Here is an 18,211-nt window from a genome sequence, read left to right as displayed (position 1 = left end):
CGGAAGCTGCTGTTACCTTTCCATGTTTTCAATGGAAAGTCAGCGACACGTTTATAAAAGTGTGCCCTTTCAAGTACAGGTATAAACACAGGTCGCCGTGGGACAGCATGCGTGTGGGAGAAGGAAGCAGGCTGGGGTCTGTGTGCTGAGACCGGGCGTCCACATGAGGGCCCGTCCTTGGCGCCAAAGAGGTGCCCTTGATTTAGGGAGTGGGGAGGAGAGTTTACATCCAGAAAGTTTCTTCAAGGCTTTTTGTCATATGATTTCGGTTAACAAGTAGGAAAATGTATAAGAAAAATCCATGGCATCCCTTTTTTTTAAAATTAGAGTAACTGTAGCCTGTTACCCAATTTAGCAGCAAAATTGATTGAATCCTGTTAATAATGAAATCTGAAGAATGTTTAACCAAAACTGAGGAGAACTTCAGGGCAACCTCTTCCCTTTCCAGGTGAAGAAATGGGGCTCAGAAGCCTGCTGCTGAGGGCATACGAGTGGCAGGGCCAGAGGGGCCGGGACCCGGGCTGCAGCCCCCTCTGGGCTCCGTCCCCTGGGGCCACACTTGGGTCAGGCAATGTGCCCCTGTTGTTCTAACAGCTTCATTCCATTTGGAAGAAGCCACAAGCACGCAGGTCTCCTGCCTGAGCAAAGGAACCCCAAGGGGACGGACCCAGTGGGGGTGAGGGTGTGCGCCCGGCCAGACCCCTGCTGAGAGTCTGCACCCCAGCTACGCGGCCCGTGTTCGGGAGCCTGGCTGGGGCCCAACGGGTCTGGGTTTCTGCCCTGGCTCTGCCATCTCTGAGTCTTAGCTCCACCACCTGCACAGGGAACCGGAAGAGAAAGACACTCCTTGGGGGCTGTTTTCTGAGAATTCAATGATATGAGGCGACCCTGCAGGTGATGCTGGCGCCCGGCACACAGCTGGTGCGCCATGATGGCAGACACGGCGGCCCACGGTGACCAGAGCCCGATCTCTACAGGAGGAACCAGGACAAGAGACAGAAAGGAAGAGGGTTTGCCTAAGCCGAGGCCAGAAGCAAAGCGGGGAGGCATCAACAGGAGCAGCTGCAGGAAGTACCGGGATGCGTCCGGCAGGGCAAGGAGCCTCGAGCAGGTTCCACGTCACGCGGTCGGCTTCTGTGGGTTCTAAGAGGCTGGAGGGTTGTGTTTTGATGTGGGCACAGACTGATATGCTAGACAAACTATGAAATTTTGTGACAAAGTTCTGTCCTCGTGGAGCACTAATGCTAAATACACAGTAAGGCAGAGGTGGGAAGGAAAATGGAGTGACAGGAAAACCTGTCATGACAGGAACAGAGTAAGGGTTACAAACGGCACTCAGTAGATCCATGTCACCTGCTTTAAGAACACGCACTGTCTGGGGGCTTCCCTGGTGGCGCAGTGGTTAAGGATCCACCTGCCAGTGCAGGGTACATGGGTTCGATCCCTGGTCCGGGAGGATCCCACAGGCCGCGGAGCAACTAAGCCCGCGAGCCACAGTTACTGAAGCCCACGCGCTTAGAGCCCGTGAGCCACAATAAGAGAAGCCACCGCAACGAGAAGAAGCCTGTGCACCGCAACCAAGATTAGCCCCCGCTCACCGCAACTAGAGAAAAGCCCGTGTGTAGCCAAAAGTAAATAAATAAAATAAATAAATTAAAAAAAAGAAAACCCATTGTCTAAATTGCTCCCGATAGTACATAAACTATATATACAGCACAATCCGACCTTGTTTTAAATATGCACACAACATAAGGTACATGTATATATGTGTGTGCACATGTAGATACACACACATGACAGGAAAAGGATGGAAGGAAATGCGCCCAAGTGTTAATGGCGGCCACATCCAAGTGGTGAAGCTACACTTGGCGTTTTCTTGGTTATACTTTGCTGTATCTTCCAACTTTCCACAGTGAATACGACACTCTTTTATAATTAGAAAAAAACATATAAAAGTAAACTTCATTTAAGAGATAAGAAAGATGAAATGGTGAACGTAAAGCACACCATTATTCACATGTCCTACGTTTCTTTTAGAACACATGACTGATAACTGTTAAGCTTTCTTTAATATATGCGCTGTTCACAGTGGAAAAGGAAACTCAACAACGGAAAATCTGAACATGCAAACTTGGCAGAATTATTTCGATGCCAACAGATGCATAGCTTCTGCAGGCCTCTCCTTCCTGCCCAGGGAGAAGGGGTGGGCGGCACTGGGGCCTGGGGGCAGAGGACTCGGGCCTGCGGTGGGGCTGGAACTGGGAGCCGAGGGCCCCCGTTTCGGGGTGACGGCTGGTGGCCAGTGTCTGTCACAGCAAACCTGAGGGCCGGCTCTGCGACTGCTGGGCCTGCGGGACCCAGAGTCCCCGTCAGAAAGTGGAGCTGCCTGAGACGGGGCACTTTCTCGGGGGGGCCAGGAGGAGCCCAAGAGGATGTGTGAGGTTAGAGGCCTGGACACCCTGAGGGGAGCGAGGTCGTGGACGCAGGTGTCGCCCCTGGGCCAGGGAGGAAGCATCTCCTTCTGATACCATTTGAAAAGCCTTCTGGTAAATGGGTCGGTGCTTGGAAAAGAAAGCTTAAGTCGCAGGTGAAAGATGCTTCTTCCTGACGGCGCCACCTGTGCGGAGGAAGTGCAGGCCCCAGGCCTCCTTCCCAGCACGTGTCCTCCCGGCCACCGCGCAGAGGGCGCCTAGATCCCTTCGGCAAAGCCCACAGCCCGAGGTCCCCTGTTCACACGGGGGAGCCTGAGGAAAAAATTCAGTCCTTGACCTGGACGAGATTCTGAACCGTGACCCCCATTCCCTGCATCCACACACCTGCGTCAGGAGTGGCTGGTGGGCCGAGGCAGAGAGCCTGGAAGGTCTGTGAACGTCTCCAGAAAGTCACCTGCTAGCCTGTACTTTATGTTACCTGAAGGTTTCTACTGCTCTTCTGGGACTAAGTAGGACACACACGCACTCAGTGGTGCACAGTTAACCCAACCCCGGCAATAATCGCTTCACACACAATGGTCTCAACACCCCAGCGAGAAGACAGAGGCTGTGAGGGCAGGTAAGAACACAAGGCCCGGCTCTTTGCTGTCTGCAAGGGCCCGCTTAAAACACAAGGACACAGACTGAAAGGCGGGCCAGAGAAAGCTGCAGCAGCTACGTGACTTCACACAGAAAACATCCTCCATCGACAACTCGAGAAACAACCATTCTGCCTCAGGTCCCTCCGTGCGTGAACAACCACGAGGGCCATGGGAGGCCACGCGTAAGGACGGGCTCAGGCAGGCCCTGGGCCAGCGCAGCGACCCCTCAGAGGTCAGGCGTGTGCAGCGGGCGCCCGTCCCCGCAGGGGCCCCGGCTGCCGGCCAACGGACAAGCCAGTTGAGCACACTGTCTGACCTCGCGTCTGTGTCCTGGCTCTTCCTTGGGAGGACAGCAGTGAGGGGTCACTGTCAAGGATGCTGGCGGAAGCTCGAGGCCCACCTGCCCAGGAGCGGGGAAGGTGCGCTTAGGTTCCGGACAGCAGGTCCTCCCAGCGGGGTGGGGTGGGGGGGCAGCGGGCCCCCTGGGGCCCTGGTGACAATGGCAGCCAGAGGGGACAGCAGGCCCCGGGGGTATGAGTGCATCCTGGTCTTCCTGGTGGGGGGCCTGCAGCACACGAGGCGCCCTGTCCTCTCTGGTGGCCCCACATCCGAGTCGTGCCCGTGCTGCAAATCCCGAGAGCGCTTATGTCGGGAGGCATTTCCCAACCATTTCTGTTCCTCGCTCTGTCTGTTATGTTCATCAGTGGTTCGTTTTAACAAAGGAGAAGCCATGTGCCTTGGGCCAGGAGCCACCGCCGATAAAAAGCCCCGCCCAGAGAGCGCCACCCATGGCCACCCGCCGCACTCACCGGCTTGCACAGGGCTCCGTCGATTTTCGCCTCCATCTCCCAGATGTGGTGGCCGTCTGCAAGAAAGGGCGCGAGAAGTCCGTTACTCTGTCCTGACCGGGCACCGCCCCGAAATCACACCTGGATGCAAGCAGACGGGACTCGGGGCGGGAACCCTCTGATGAGAGGGTCCACCCTGGCCCGGCCGGCCCACTAGCAGCTGGTGAGACTGGGATGCCGCACCTGACTGACCGGCTGGAGAGAGGCCACGAGGCCCTGGGGAGAAGCTCAAACCCAAACCTGAGAGCATGGACCTGGTGGGGCCTGGAGACCCCCGCTCTGCAGGAAGGAGCCACGTGCCAGCGAGCACCCCCAGCGCCAGCCCCGGGAGGGGTTCACGCTCGGGTCTCCAAGGGGAGCGAGCCCGGGAGGCGCGCGGATGACCCAGGTAAGAAGGGCGCTGTCTGGGGACTCGGACCCGGTTTGAGTCTGGCCTGCGGCATACAGGGGGGTGCGGGGCCTCGTGACTGGGGCCACAGAGCCCTCGGTGTCTCGGGAGCAGGGTTATTCTAATGAGCAGGGGCCCGGGAGCCTTGGGTCCTGCCCCAGCTCAGGGGAACTGCCGGGTGAACAAGAAAATCCGCTCTGTGACTGTGCTTTGGCGCATCAGGATACAGAAATGCAAAACACAAGGTATTTTTAACCTCACCCTGTGGCGTTTGCATGTTTGAAAAAACTGAAAAGGCTCCAGTGCCGTGAAAGAAAGGGTTTATTGTCCCTGGACCAGGCCCTCGAGGGAGCCAAAGCCTGGAAGCCCGCCCTCCGGGGTGACGGAGCGGAGCCGTTTTCTGGGAGCTGGGAAGCACTTCGGGGTGGCACACTGTTTGTGGACCACGTTTGGCCGTTACTTTGAATTAATAGACGTCAGTCTCTACAGGGGCCTCCTTCCTCTGCATCTTGTATAAAGTCGGCTCCCCAAACAAACCATTACAGCTGGATGGGCTGAGCGGTTGCTTATTCTCTGTTTTCCAAGAAGAAATGTGTGTGTGTTCCAAATCCTAAATTATAAATAAATTAGACAAAATCTCCTTTTTCTCCCTGGCAGTGCTGGCCGGGCAGGGGCGGAGGGTGGAGCAGAGAGGAAATGTGAGTCACAGAGAGGCTGGGACGTGCCAGGACCACACCAGCCCCTCGGGACGCGGAGATGCCCATGCTGAGTATCCACCAGATGGACCCACTCAGTGATAAGACAAGGGCCGGAGGCCCGAGGGACCCGCATCCATCTCTCCTCTAGGAAAAAATAACAGGAAATGGAAAGAACACCCACCGCCCTTAAAGGCATCAGGAGTTCTGCAAAGCAGCAAACGCTCCAGAGCCCTGTGAGCACAGGACTCGGTGAACGAGGTGCCCTGACCCTGGGCCAATAAACGAGGGGGGATCCCAGCGCCTGTGCAAAGCGCTACGGGACGCAGGCTGCTGCGTGGCGCAGCCCAGACCTGCCGCGCACACGGACGTACTGTCGGGCCCCCCACCGGTTTGAGGAGATCGAAGTTACTCTTCCTGTAATCAAGGCTCCCGTGTCCTTGGTGCCTTTAAGATCAACAAGTTTTCTCATGACAAAGCCTATCTTTGTCCCTTTCCCCCAAAACAGCTTTAAGCGCTAAAACCTGAACTGTCGGCAGCCGCTCAGTCTTTTGTCGACAGAGGCTGACGGGCCTCCCGTCAGGAGAGGGGAGACTGAGGCCGCCCAGCATTACCCGGCGTCCACCTTACCACCACCGCCCTCCAGGAGGGGCCCGAGACCAGACCAGCCTCCCAGGAACGCTGTTGCAGGTTCACCCGTGGAACAAAAACTAAGGGAAATACAGGCATGGAGTGGAGCGGGCGGTGGAGTGTGCACGCTGAGGACACGCAGGGCGGGAGGGGTCTCTTCCCTCCAGGGCCTCCCGGGCCTTTGGGACGCCGTCCTCGTCACAGCGCCTGGCTGGGGGCTGGCGGTCCCACTGTGTGTACCAGGCCTGCGAGCCAGCCACGCCTGGCCACCGGCACGGTTTCCGAAAGTACAGACCCTCAAGCCATACCACTAAAGCCCGACTCACAGGCCCAGGGCTCCCTGTGTCCCCGCCACACTGGCCCTGGGGGGCTCTGGCCCCGAGGTCTCTATTCTGTGGTTGAGTCACAGCCGAGGAGCCGGCCTTGGGGATCCCAAGCGCAGCGTGAGCTCTTAGAGGCCAATGCCTCCTTGGTCAGAAGTGCACACGCAGCCCTGCTCAGGGCCAAGACAGGAGGAGCCGCCCAGGGCTGGTGACTGCCTGCTCTGTCGTCACATGGGGACCCTCCCCACCGGCACCCGCAGGCCCACTGGCTGCTGACTCCCCAGAGCTGCTCTGGCCTCCCTCGGGTGGGAGGCCATGCGGCCTCTGGGCGGCCTCTTCTGCACAGGCCTGGCTGGGCGTCCTGCGCAAGTTCAGCCTGTACCAGGAAGGGAAGCGATAGGCCCTGAAGGGCCCTTTGTGTTCCAGCCTTATCAGGAACTTGCTGGCTTTCTCAGTAGGAAACTGCGCGCAAGCCCAGAAGTAAAAATATTCCCAATCATTAGGGAATTCCCTGCGGCGTGAGTCATCAGAAAGGCTTCCCCACCCCACCCACGGCCAGGAGGCTTCCACAGCCGCCTCGGGAGGAGCTGCCTCCGTGGGACAGGGCTGAGCGGGGGCCACCGACAGAGGCCCGAGGGTCCCCAGCAGCCTCACTTGTTTCCGGCCCTCCGCAGGGCCGGGGCGGAGGTGCTGCCTCTGACCCACACGTGGTGGCACACTCGGGCCGTCGGAGCCCCGCGGACCAGCAGATGCACCTCCAGAGTGAGGGAAGGTCCAGCCGCCGCGGCACCTCTGAGGCCCGACACCCCCGCCAGGAGCGCCCAGGGGAGCAACACACGTGTGCTCTCGGGAGCCCACGCACGGAGCCACTGCAGCGTCACGCATGACACCGACGGCCGTGCACGGCAAACGAGGACCAGGACATTCTCTCTCCGGTCCTCAGAGGGTGACGTCCTGATGCTCCTGCGGGATGGACCTCAAGGACCTCGCTGGGTGGAGGAGCTGGGCCCACAGGACACCCTGAGCAGGCAAGTCCGTGGAGACAGAAAGCAGTCCTCGGCTGCCAGGCTGCGGGAGGACAAGGGTGACGGCTAGCGGGTGAAGCTTCTTTGGGGTGAGGAGAATGTCCTGGGATATATGTGCTGGGCTCTGAATCAACCCAAGCCCTTGGACTTCAGACGGGCGAGTTGTGCGGTCTGTGAGTTACAGCTCAACGTGGCTGACACGGAAAACGAATCCTCCCACACGGCCGCACGCGGCGTCACCACACGTGGTCCTGAAAGAGGCCAGAGCCTGGAGCCGCTCCCCCCGCCGTGCCCACTCCCACCCCGCTGCCCCTCCCCGGGAGGGACCCGGGCCCACTCTCTGGAGCCCTCCTGGGGAGGCGCCCGGAGGAAGGGACGAGCGAGCCTGGCCAAGCCGAGGGGGCTCTCTGGTGACACCCACGCGTGCACAGAACTCCACTCTGGCTACTGCAGCCCCCGCAAGGCTCACAGCCGGCCTCACACCCCCGCATCCTCCACTGCAGGCGGCCGTGCCCTGGAGGGAGAGGTGCAGCCGGGGCCGTGAAGGCCAGGGAGGGCAGAGGTCACGCTGAGCCCACCGCCCGGTCCAGCAGCGGCAGCCCACTCCCCTCCCCAGCCTGTCACATGCACACCCACGAGGAGAGCCCTGCAGGGAGGGGAGGTCCCCGGGGACAGGGGCGAGGGTGCGTCCCGGGACACCGACAAAGGGGAGAGCTCGGAGCCGGGAGGAGAAGGGCCCTCGGGCCCCTGATGCCAACAGAGCCTGCGCACCTGACAGGGCCCTGCCCGTCTGCCCATCTCTGCGGAGGGGTGCGAGGGTAGCGTGATCCCTCCCAAGCCTGTTCAAGATGTTGTATAGTTTAGAAGCATGGGAGGATCACTGAATTCCGAGGCCACAAAGTGAGAAAGAGCCTTCTGAGGACAAGAAGGGCCCAGCCGCTGCTCTTGTCTGCTGACTAGGGGTCAGGGCCGCTTCCCGGACGGTCAGTCCCAGGCAGGTCGCAGGCTGGGGCTACCAGGGGGCAGCAGCTCCCACAACCCCACCGCCCCACAAGCCCACACCCGGAGGCGTCTCGGCCCAGGGCTACCCTAAGACCCCACCCGCAGAGGTCAGCCGCCCACGACCACAGCCGTCCTCGTGGACGCGCAGCACCTTCCCCGCCCGCCTTCCTGGGTCAGCGCCAGAAGCATATGAACACAGCGTCTCCCCCGCACCAAGTCTTGGCTTCTGGGTGTGAGCGGCGCACCAGCCAGCGGGGTCCGTTCTGTGCAAGTTCCAGAACCCCTGGGACCAACACCTGGGTCAGCGGGGCCGCAGCCTGAGTGCCAGCTGGACAACCGGTGAGTGACACCCGACCCGCAAGGCCCTACCCGAGACGCCGCCCGGCGAAGGCCGACCACAGCGGCCAGACCCCAAAAGCCAAAGGACCGCCGGGCACCACCCAGCCGGGGTGGCCCCATGACGACCCGACTCCGATCCTCTTCCGTAAAACGGGCAACGTCTGCGTCTGGTTCAGTGTGGACTCCGGCTCCAGACGCTTCCCCGCAGGAAGCAAGTCCTGCTTCCGTTTTAAGGTCTCAGGAGACCCTGGACGCAATCTATTCTTCTGGGGTCTGTCTCTGTTGGCTCTGGGGCCTTAGTAAGAGGTTTGACAAGGAGGTGGTCTAGTCGTGTGGCAGGCGGTCCCGCTGTGCCCGATGACCCTCCACGTCTACACCCTGGGTGTCCTACCTCCAAGTCTGGGCAGGCTGGGAGCTGGTGAGCCCCAGTGCGGTGCGGCCCCTCTGAGTCTGGGCCTTGCGGAGGCCTGGCGCCCACGGAGGGTGCCCGGCGCCTTGTGTAGGAGACCCGGGGGCCACGGCTGCGTCCGGCCACACGCGAGGGCCGGCAAACTGTTGTTTGTTGAAGCCGCCAAGTTCTGGTGAGGTCTGTTGTGCAGCAGCAGAAGCCCGAACAGGCTTCACACGGTTTCCGGGAATTGCAGAGCACAGGCCGGGGCTGCACGCAGCGGGGACTTTCAGCGTCGGCATCAAGAACACGATAACGTCACGGCAACGGAACCTCTGAAGCCTCCCTCTCTCCTGTCTCCAGAAGCGGCAGTTCCCCTCCACGTGGGCGCTCTCTCTGTGTTCTCATGTATCTGTCAGGTTGTTTCAAACACTCACGCATGCGTACAGATATGTCCCCCGCGCACAGGTCTGAAGAGAGACCCCCCAGATCTTCAGTGGGAGACGGGGCACAGCATCTCACTTCCTGCAGGTGGCCCTGCCGTGGCGTCCCGCACCTGCCGCGCCCCCTATGTGAGCCTGTGCCGGTGTCCACGCATACACACGGCCACTGTGGGAGGTGTCATCTGACACGGAGGCCACGGCTGTCAACCGTGAAGGCCAGGCCCTGAAGCCTCTTGCTGGACACAAAGACCTCAGGAGAATCACAGGACGGTTCCGGAAAGTTGTCACCTTATGCAGCCAGAGCTGAGCGTGGCTGGTCCACGGCTCTTTGTGACGGGCCCCTCGTCCACAGACGGGGCTTTGCTCCTACATTCCGAGGGCCGTCCTCCTGCGGGGACCGTGCTCAGTCACCACGATGAGGACACAGGTGACGGCAGGGCCTCAGCCAGGAGGAACCCTGAAACACTGAGGACGCTCCGAGCGCGGCCCAGTGCAGTTGAGGGGACATGGTGACGCAGCGCTCGGCTCCCCCGGTGCCTGATGTGGCAATATTCGCGGCAGCTACAGTCCTGCTCCTGCAGCGGCTGCCACGGGGCCCACTGCCCACGCCCAGCGGCTCCAGAGACCAGGCTCACTGTGCACGCCGGCCTTGCTGCCACCAAGCAGGGGGTGAAAGAACCTTCAAGCAGACCAGGCGGCCTCCTCGCAAGCCTAGAGGAGGATTAGGCTTGGAATCTAAATTGACTTCAGTGGTTTCTCCCCCTGCAAATCAACCAAGAGAAGCCCAGCGACAGTTCAGCTGGCCAGGCAGCGTCGGCATGCGCTGTGCTGAGAACGAAGGCAGAGGCAGAAAGCGTGTGGACACCTGCCCCTCCTGCAAACACAGAACTGGCACGAGTACGCGCACAGACGTGCCAACAACCCTGCTTGGACACAAGCACGACGTGACAGGACGCACAGCCGCGTCTTTACGTCTCCCTTGTCGCACGGTGTTCACGGGACGTCTGGCCTCCACCCACTTGCTGGTTTCTCGCCTTCTGCCTGCCAGATGCAGATCTGCCACAGGAGCGAGCGGGCTGGGGACGGGCCCCGACGTGACAGCGAGCGACAGCGGCGCTCGGCCTGCATGGGGCCGGGGCAGCCCGGGAGGCCACGTGAGGGCGGCTGCCAGACATCCGAGGACTCGGCTCCCACCTGCAGGCGGGTGGCCACTGTGAAGGCCCCATGACTGGGCCACGGTAAGCCACACCAACCTAGGAGCCCCACGGGCACCCACGACGAGCCGAGGGGGTCAGGAGACGTCTCACAGTCCCATCCTGGCACCAAGGTCAAAGTCGGGGCTGACTGGTCGAGGAAACAGCGAGGGGCGCCGGCTGGTTCCCGCCACAGACGTCTCTGTGCGCGGTGAGGACGCGGTGAGGACGCAGCACCAGGCCTGGGCTCCCCGCCCCCCCCCCCCACGCGCACTGCGCATGTGCACACATCTAAAGCACAAAAGCTTACACTATTTCCGAATTCACCTCGTCCAAAGGGGGGCTTTCCGGGAGCACAGATTCCTCCCCTACCACTGTACTTGGTCGGGTTTGCTCCATCCTCTAAAACAGTTTCCAATCACACGCGCGATCGTACAGGCAGAACACGTTAAACGTGAGAGACTTTTTAAGCCCATTTTGATTGAAGTACTTAAGTTTCCTGCAAACTGTACAAAATCAACCCCATTACGGAGGCTGAGTGCCTCTGCGGTTTGCGGTACTCAGCACGAGCCCTGCCCCGGCGCTCGGGAGGGGGACCGTGACTGGGAAAGAGAAGGCGAGGGATAAGGCAGCAGGCCCGGACCCCACAGGAGCCCCTCCCCCGCCTGGGGGCCAGCTCCCTGCAAGGACCCGCCCCCAAAACAAACTCCGGAGTTTGAGAGAGACAGAAGGTCCACACGCTTCCCCTATTACCACGTGGCCACGTGGTCGGGCCGGGCGTCCCGGGGTAGGAGCTGTGCCGCCCCTGCGTCTCCCCTGCAGCACAGCGAGAGGCTCACTGCCTGGTTCCCCAGACACCAGAGGGAGGAGACCCTTCCCCTTCCAACCCGCAGCCCCCTTTCCCGAGCACACGTGCAGGGGTCCACACAGGCGTGCACACACGCACGGAGCGGCCCAGGGGCCGCCGTCACTAAAGGAACAGCACCTGCCTTTGCATGTTGAGGGTCTGTGCCGACAAGGGCGAGGGCCTGAAGCGTGCCACGGAGGTACAGCAGGGTCTCCGGGCCCAGTGGGGTTCCGCTCAGCTACCGTGGCCGCTCCGTGCCCAGGCGCCTGCCTCAGACGGTCTGTGGTTCTGAGAAACGAGAAGACGCCTCCGCACGGGCAGGCCCGGCAGCAGGAGCTGGTCGGAGCCCACGAGGGAGGCACCCGCTAGCCAGGCAGACGCGGGCCGCCCCTCAGCAGAGCACAGCCTCCTGGAGGCCCCGCACCTGCAGCCCCTCTACGGCCGGCACCGCGTGCGGTGGCCCAGGACTGTGCACGGCACCCGTGGCCGCCCGCACCCACCTCCTGCCAGCCAACCTCCACCAGCGCCCAAACAGCAAGGGCTCGATGTTGGTTTTTAAAGAAGATACCTGGTGCTTTCTCCACGAAAATGACCTTGGAGTCCTGCAGAAAGTTGTGGCCGGACAGGACCATCCTCTTCCCACCGAGGACGGGGCCGCTGGCCGCGCTCTGCTTCTCCACGAGGGGCAGCTCCTGGGCCGAGCGCTGGGCTGTGTGGGGCAGGAGAGCAACGGGAGTGAGGCGCCCAGGCCCCTCTGCTTGGCCCTCTCGGGGGCGGCCACTACACCCTGCTTTCAAAGAGCTCCTGGGTGAGCAGAGCGACCCGTTCCTGGTACACGGAACAGAAGAGTAACCACGCGTGGTCCGTGTCTTCACAGTCTACTCCAGGTTAGAGTGACACGGGAAGGCAGCTACGCCTCTGACTTGTCCACGTGGAGACAGCTCACCTCTCAGTGACGAGCGTGCACACGCGTGTGTGTAAGTGAGTGGGTGCGCTCTGCCAGGGTGACTGACTGCCAGTGGGAAGGGCCCGGGGAAGCCGTGGGGAGCCCTGCTGGTGATGGGGAGGCCACGGCCTGGAGAGCAGGCGTCCCCAGCTAGGAGGTGGGATGTGGGGACCCGTCTGAAGCGGGCTCTGGCTTAGGGGCTGGCGGGCCACAGGTGGCCAAGCTCAGGCTGTCGGGGAGGGCGGGATGGGCAAAGGACCAGACGCAGGAGGAGGCAGAAGTGTGGCTGGAGAGGTGGTGAGGCCAAGCCAGGGGTCCTGACACGGTCACCCAACAGCCAGGGGACCCGAGAGGGAGGGTCCCGCTCCGCCTCACGGGGCGGGGGCCTCGGGGCAGGGGGGCAGAGCCATCCGTGGCAGACCCCACGGCCTGGAGATGGACTTCTAGAGACTGGACGGGAGGGTCCAGCAGCAGCAGGGGGGAGGGCTGGGACGGAGGTGAAGACCACACAGCAGAGAAGGAGAAGGGGCTGCGGGGAAGGACGCCCCATCGCCGAGGTCTGGCCGACGCTCAGGTCAGAGGCCGAGGAACCGAGCCAGGATGTTCCCGCCAAGACGGGTGGGTGGCTGAGCCGCGAGGTCGGGGGTGTCCTGAGACAGCCCACACCGGAGGGGTGGGGCGGTGCTTCAGAGATGAGAGAAGGAGGAGGGCGGGTGGAAAGGCTCTCGCTGGGGCCGTGGCCAGTGGAGACTCTGGTCCCCCCCGGGTCCGGATGCCGGGTCAGGGGTGGGCACTGCGGGATTTCCATGCGGAGCTGAACCGGTCACCCGACTCGCTAACAAAAACGAACAGAGTCACTGCAAGAGGAAGCTGACCCCAGGCCGCGGCGGTCCCGGCTCCTGGAGGAGCTGCGTGGTCACGGGCATCCGAGCCAGAAGCGTCTCAGCACCGGGGCCCGTCCACGCACACCGAGGGCAGTGAATCCAGGGCCACCAGGGACAGAGACCCGAGTTACATACGGGCAGGCTTGCAAATTTAGGTCCCTTCAATCCAACAGATTTCAAGGCCAAAACGCCACTTTCTCAAGTTCCCTGAATCGTGAGGGGATTAAGTCAAATTCGGTCATGGCAAACATCTCGGTACTTCGGGACAAAGCCTCCTTTCCCTCTTAGGCCCTCCCGCAGGTGCCGGGAGCCGGCAGCAGCCCTCACACCACGCACGCACAGGAGCTGCGGGAGCCCTGGCCAGGGTGCAGGGGTTTCTGTGACTGCACAGGAAGGTGCGGGTGTTGTGGGTGGGACGAGCACAGCTCAGGGGCTGCGCACGAGAACCAAGGTGCTACTGGAAAGGAAACCTGCGGCAGGGGCTGGCCCCGCTCAGCCTGGAGATGGGGGTGTGGGGTGGGGCAGAACTCACAGCACTCGATGGGGTTGGAGGCGACCTGCAGCGACAGCGTCCGGCCATTGGGCTGCGGGACGTGGACGCGGAAGACCAGCCTCACCCGCGTGTTCTTCCTCCCGATGTCTGTCTCCCCCTTGCGGAGCTCGATGTCAGAGTTTCTGAGCTTCAGGATCCCGGCGCAGTCGATGCTTCCGGAAACAAGAGTCTACGCTCAGCCCCGGACCCCCGGCCCAGCCCGGGCGACCGCTCACCGAAGGGTCTTTGTGGCCCTGCCCAGGGGCCGGGGCGGCCAGACACCCACCCGTCAACTGAGCTGGGGCCGAGGCAGCGGGAGACGAGCCAGCCCCGGCCTCAGGAGCCCGGATCCCAAGCAGGAGGAGCTGCCACACGCTCAGGGCTCCAGAAGCCCCAGCCCCACTGCCCTGGGCTCGCGTGGACGCCCCAGAGCAGGACGCGGCGTCCAAAGGAAGGCTCCCCCGGCTGCTCCAAAAACCTCCTTCCACTTAAGATTCTGGCAGCGTCCCCCTTAATTCAGGATTCTGAGTTTTCTAGGGCCTCATATGATTTCACTTAATTTCATTTAACTTAACAGTTCCATTCAACACCAGACTCCAGCAGAACAACCCAGGTGTCATTCATCAGATGGAAACCAGCCCTTTCCCTCTGTCGGAAACTAAGGAAACGAGGCCGCATGATGCCTCTAGGTCAGGACCACAGCCCAGCCCGGAGCAGCAGGGAAGCCCTGGCCCTGGAGCCCGGGGCCAGTCCCGGTCCCGTGGTGTCTACCCCGTCTCTGGGTTGGATGGTACTGTGGTAAATGCAGCCACCGAAGGAACGGCTGCTGCTGAAGGAACCAGCAGTTCTCTCAAACCATCTGCCCTGGTCCGAGGGAACTGTGATAACAGCTCTTGAAGCAAACCCAAGGATTTAGAATGAATTCCCCCAAATCCATGAAAAGCCAACATGGAGAGAAGGCCTTCCCTTTTTCCTTTTTTCTCTCTCTTTTTTTTTTTTTGTTGCAAGCACGGGCTCTAAGGCACGTGGGCTTCAGTAGTTGTGGCATGTGGGCTCAGCAGTTGTGGCTCACAGGCTCAGTAGTTGTGGCTCACGGGCTCTAGAGCGCAGGCTCAGTAGTTGTGGCGCATGGGCTTAGTTGCTCCACGGCATGTGGGATCTTCTGGGACCAGGGCTTGAACCCGTGTCCCCTGCATTGGCAGGTGGATTCTCAACCGCTGCGCCACCAGGGAAGTCCCTCCCTTTGTTTTTGACTTAGAGGGTTTATGAGTTACAAACAACTTATTCAAATCCCACACAAAGCTCTACACGATGTGGCTTCCACACCCGCTCCCTCACTCGCCACAGCCCTGAGCTCCTCGCTGCCCCACGGATGCCCCAGACTCACTCCTGCCTTGGGGCCTCTGCACTTGCTGCCTTCCTGCAGGGTCAGCTCTCGGCTTCTGTGCTGCCCCCCACAGACACTCGCCCCCGAAGTCTCCAACAGGCCCCCCGTGCTAATGAGTTCCTGCCTTATGTCTCCCGCCCCAGAGGCCCCCAGGAGAAGGCAAGTCCTGTGGGACAACCGTGTCCCCTTTCTCTGCTGCATTCACAGCTCAGGAGTGAAATGCATGTAGCAGTCACTCAGTTCAGGAAGCCACGAACACAAGCCCTACTTGGACACGAGAAGATTGCTGGTCACATCGGAGATGCAGAAACCCTCAGTGAAAATACGACCCAGACATACCGGTCTCTTTAATGTTTCAATGTTTGCCTTTTGACCACTGCTTTAACTTCCACAGTGCAGTCACAGAAATACATGGGTGCCACGTTCACACATGGAGGAAGTACTGACAGCTGGGAACTGAGATACTTGAAGTGGCAACATGCACAGGGGCTGAAACCCCAGGAAGAAACAAATCCATTGTCATAAATATTTGTAACGTTTACTGAGGTGTTAAGCCCAGGGCACCCAGGGCCCCTGAGCTGTGGAAATGTGGGGAGACATACAGGCGTGCAAGCGCCCACCTGAGCCCCCGCCCCCGCCCACCAAGCCCCCGAGGCGCAGCTTACATTGCTCGCATGTTGTTTTCCGGCAGCAGCGGGATTTCCAGGACCTTGGTGTTGGAGAGGATGGCCTCGTGGCTGGTGGTGGAGACGGTCTTGCCCGTGATCCGGTGCACCTGGTAGAAGGCGTGGGGCCTCAGCAGCCGGTCATCCGCTGTCCCGATGAACAGCTGCAGGGTGAGCGGCTCGCTCTCCATGTAGCCGTGCAGCTGGGGAGAGAGGGGGACAGGCCTGTGAGCGCCGTGCCACACCGCGCCCAGACCCACCGTGCTCCCCGTGCAGAGGCTGGTTCAGAGGGGAGTGTGCGCGGGCCGAGGCTGGTCCCCCAGCCCCTCCTGCACCTCGGGCCCCAAAGTCTGGGGCCTCTGCTTCGCAGTCGGTTCTGAACGCTTGGCTGCCCACGCTGGAACACACGCACACAGACGTGCAGTGCACACCTGCACGCATGTACCTGCATCCCAGGAGCACACGTGCCCCGTGCCCAGGACAGTGACGGGGACCCGCAGGAGGAGGCAGATGGGAAGCAGAGCCAGTCTCTCCGGGCCACTGCCTCCTCCTCAGGCCACCCCTCTTCCCACACGCGGGTGACACAAGCAGCTCGTGGGGCCCCACCCGAAGCTGGGCCAGTGCCAAGCCGTCCGCACAAGCCTCCCCTGATGAATTCAGACACTCGCGCAAGAGGACGCCATCCACTTTCCCCTGCTCAGTCCAGTCCGAACCAGCAAACAGGACGCTTGCAAACAAGATACAAACAGCATCGGCCCTTTTCGGCCTGGCTTGGCAGGTGGTGGCTACGGGCTGCCCTGGTGCCCGTTGCAGGCGCCCCTGGACCGGCTGCGGGGAGCCCCAGGTCGTGGCCCGTCTGCCACCAGCATCAGACCCAACACGGGCGGCCACGCGTGGCTGTTCCGATCATGTGGGCCAGCCGGCTAGGTGCACGGTCTTGAAGACAAGATCGTGTGTGGGCACAAAACCCAGTGAGACTCGGGCCCCAGAACCGGAACGAGCCCATCGTGCACCAGGAGCCCATGGGAGAGCGCTGCTCCCGCATTTCAGGACCTACACTGGCCGCACCCGGGCTGACTACCAGGGGCGCAGGTCAGAGCCCTCCTCGTGCCCCTACACCTCCAGCCGCTGCCTCCCTCGGGGTGAGTCCTTTTCAGAACTGAACTTGACTCGCCTTCTCCATCCAGGTCACAGCTGACCGTACTCAAGAGGCAAATCCTGAAGAAAGCAGGCAGCTCAGGGCGAGGCCCAGGCCCAGATTCCACAAGACCCCTGGGGCTCACCTCCTCCTCCTGCAGAGGCAGGCGACCTGCGTCCAGCCAGAGCCCCCAAGGGTCCCGACGGAGGATCCCCGCGGGAGGGGCAGCCCCACGAGCAGAAAGGCTCAGTCAGCACAGCTCTGTTGCTTCTCGAGTTGTGGTCATGCTCTCCCTGGACTAATTTTAGCTGCTTTGACAACAGGTAGCAATTGTAACACAGTCTGATGGACCGAACTAGTGCCGCCCCCGAGAGCACTGTCACTGCTTCCACAGCAGCAGAGACCCAGATACGGCAGTGCCAACGAGGCCACCTGCAGGCCCCCGACCCGCCTGCTCCCCTGCGGGATTCTCAGGGGGTCGCGAGCCCCTCCCAGCCCTGCGGCCGAGTGGAAGCCACGGAAGAACCAGCCCCGCAGCGGGGTTGTGGTCGGGTCCATGCGCCCCGTGAGCCCCGTCCGGGCTCCGTCTCTGCCCTGTGGGAAGGCGCCCTGACGGTCACTTCACAGCCCACGGGGAAGAAGCTCAGGCTGGATGACCAAGACCTTCCAAGCCGCACTGGCTCAGGACACGGAGGGGGCCGGGGCACAGCGCAAAGGGCCAGGCTGCCAGGTGACCGAGGGAGCACAAGAGGGGCATGTGTCAGTGACCCGAAGAAACGGGAAACCTCCGGTCCAGCTGCAGCTGACCGCGGTGACCGAGATCCTGCTTCCGTCTCTACGGGTCATTTTTCCAAGTTGGGACGTTAGAATGGAAGCTGAAGCTCCGTCCAGATGAGTAAGTCGGAATTCCGCTGGAAGGTCCAGTGCTGGGAGCTGAGCGCTTTCCCTGCCCGGGTGTCTCGCTCTCTGTCTTCCGTGCAGAGAACTGACTATATGCTGCTCTGGCTGGTTTTCCATTTCCTTCTACGACATCCAGTTAGCAGCGCCCGCCTCATCCCGCCCCCCCGCACTGTGGCCTCCCCGAGCTCTCCTCCGTCCCTGCGTTTGGGAACAAATGTCTCTTCAACCCAGAGAAGCGAGCGCCTGCTGTTTCAAGTGTGGTTCAAATCAGCAGTGAACCGTTCATCAAAGCCGCGCTGACAAAGACCAGCTACTGCGCTGACTTCACTTAATTACGAGATGAAGAAGCACTTATAAATTTTCAGAGCTCAGGAGACAGTCCCAACGACAGGCCGTTCACGGGAGCCTCACAGAGCTCAAAAGACAGTCCCAAACAACGACAGGCCGTTCACGGGAGCCTCACAGGCACTCAGCAAGCAGAGGGCCAGGGCCCGCACGCCACCCGCTTGGGGCCCCCGGGAAGGATGTGCCTGGGCGCCAGGCCGCTGGTGGGGCTGACAGCCGG

General features: G+C 61.4%; 1 protein-coding gene across 4 annotated transcripts in view; it reads right to left on the bottom strand.

Moving 5' to 3' along the window:
- NFATC1 (nuclear factor of activated T cells 1) overlaps positions 1–18,211 on the bottom strand; it is a 104,472-nt gene that overhangs the window by 42,324 nt on the left and 43,937 nt on the right. For all 4 annotated transcript variants that reach the window (XM_089895356.1, XM_022559970.3, XM_022559972.3 and 1 more), the window contains 4 exons: positions 15,609–15,811; positions 13,557–13,729; positions 11,763–11,903; positions 3,883–3,938 (listed from right to left, as the gene is read on the bottom strand). In XM_089895356.1, the coding sequence (XP_089751482.1) occupies positions 3,883–3,938; positions 11,763–11,903; positions 13,557–13,729; positions 15,609–15,811 (573 nt within the window). The remainder of the gene's footprint in view (positions 1–3,882; positions 3,939–11,762; positions 11,904–13,556; positions 13,730–15,608; positions 15,812–18,211) is intronic.

The sequence above is a fragment of the Delphinapterus leucas genome, chromosome 14 (genome assembly GCF_059928025.1).
Source record: "Delphinapterus leucas isolate spDelLeu-1000000601 "Yukka" chromosome 14, BTC_Dleu_Yukka2, whole genome shotgun sequence".
In the NCBI taxonomy this organism is placed as follows: domain Eukaryota; kingdom Metazoa; phylum Chordata; class Mammalia; order Artiodactyla; family Monodontidae; genus Delphinapterus; species Delphinapterus leucas.
This window is presented reverse-complemented; position numbering and strand designations above follow the sequence as displayed.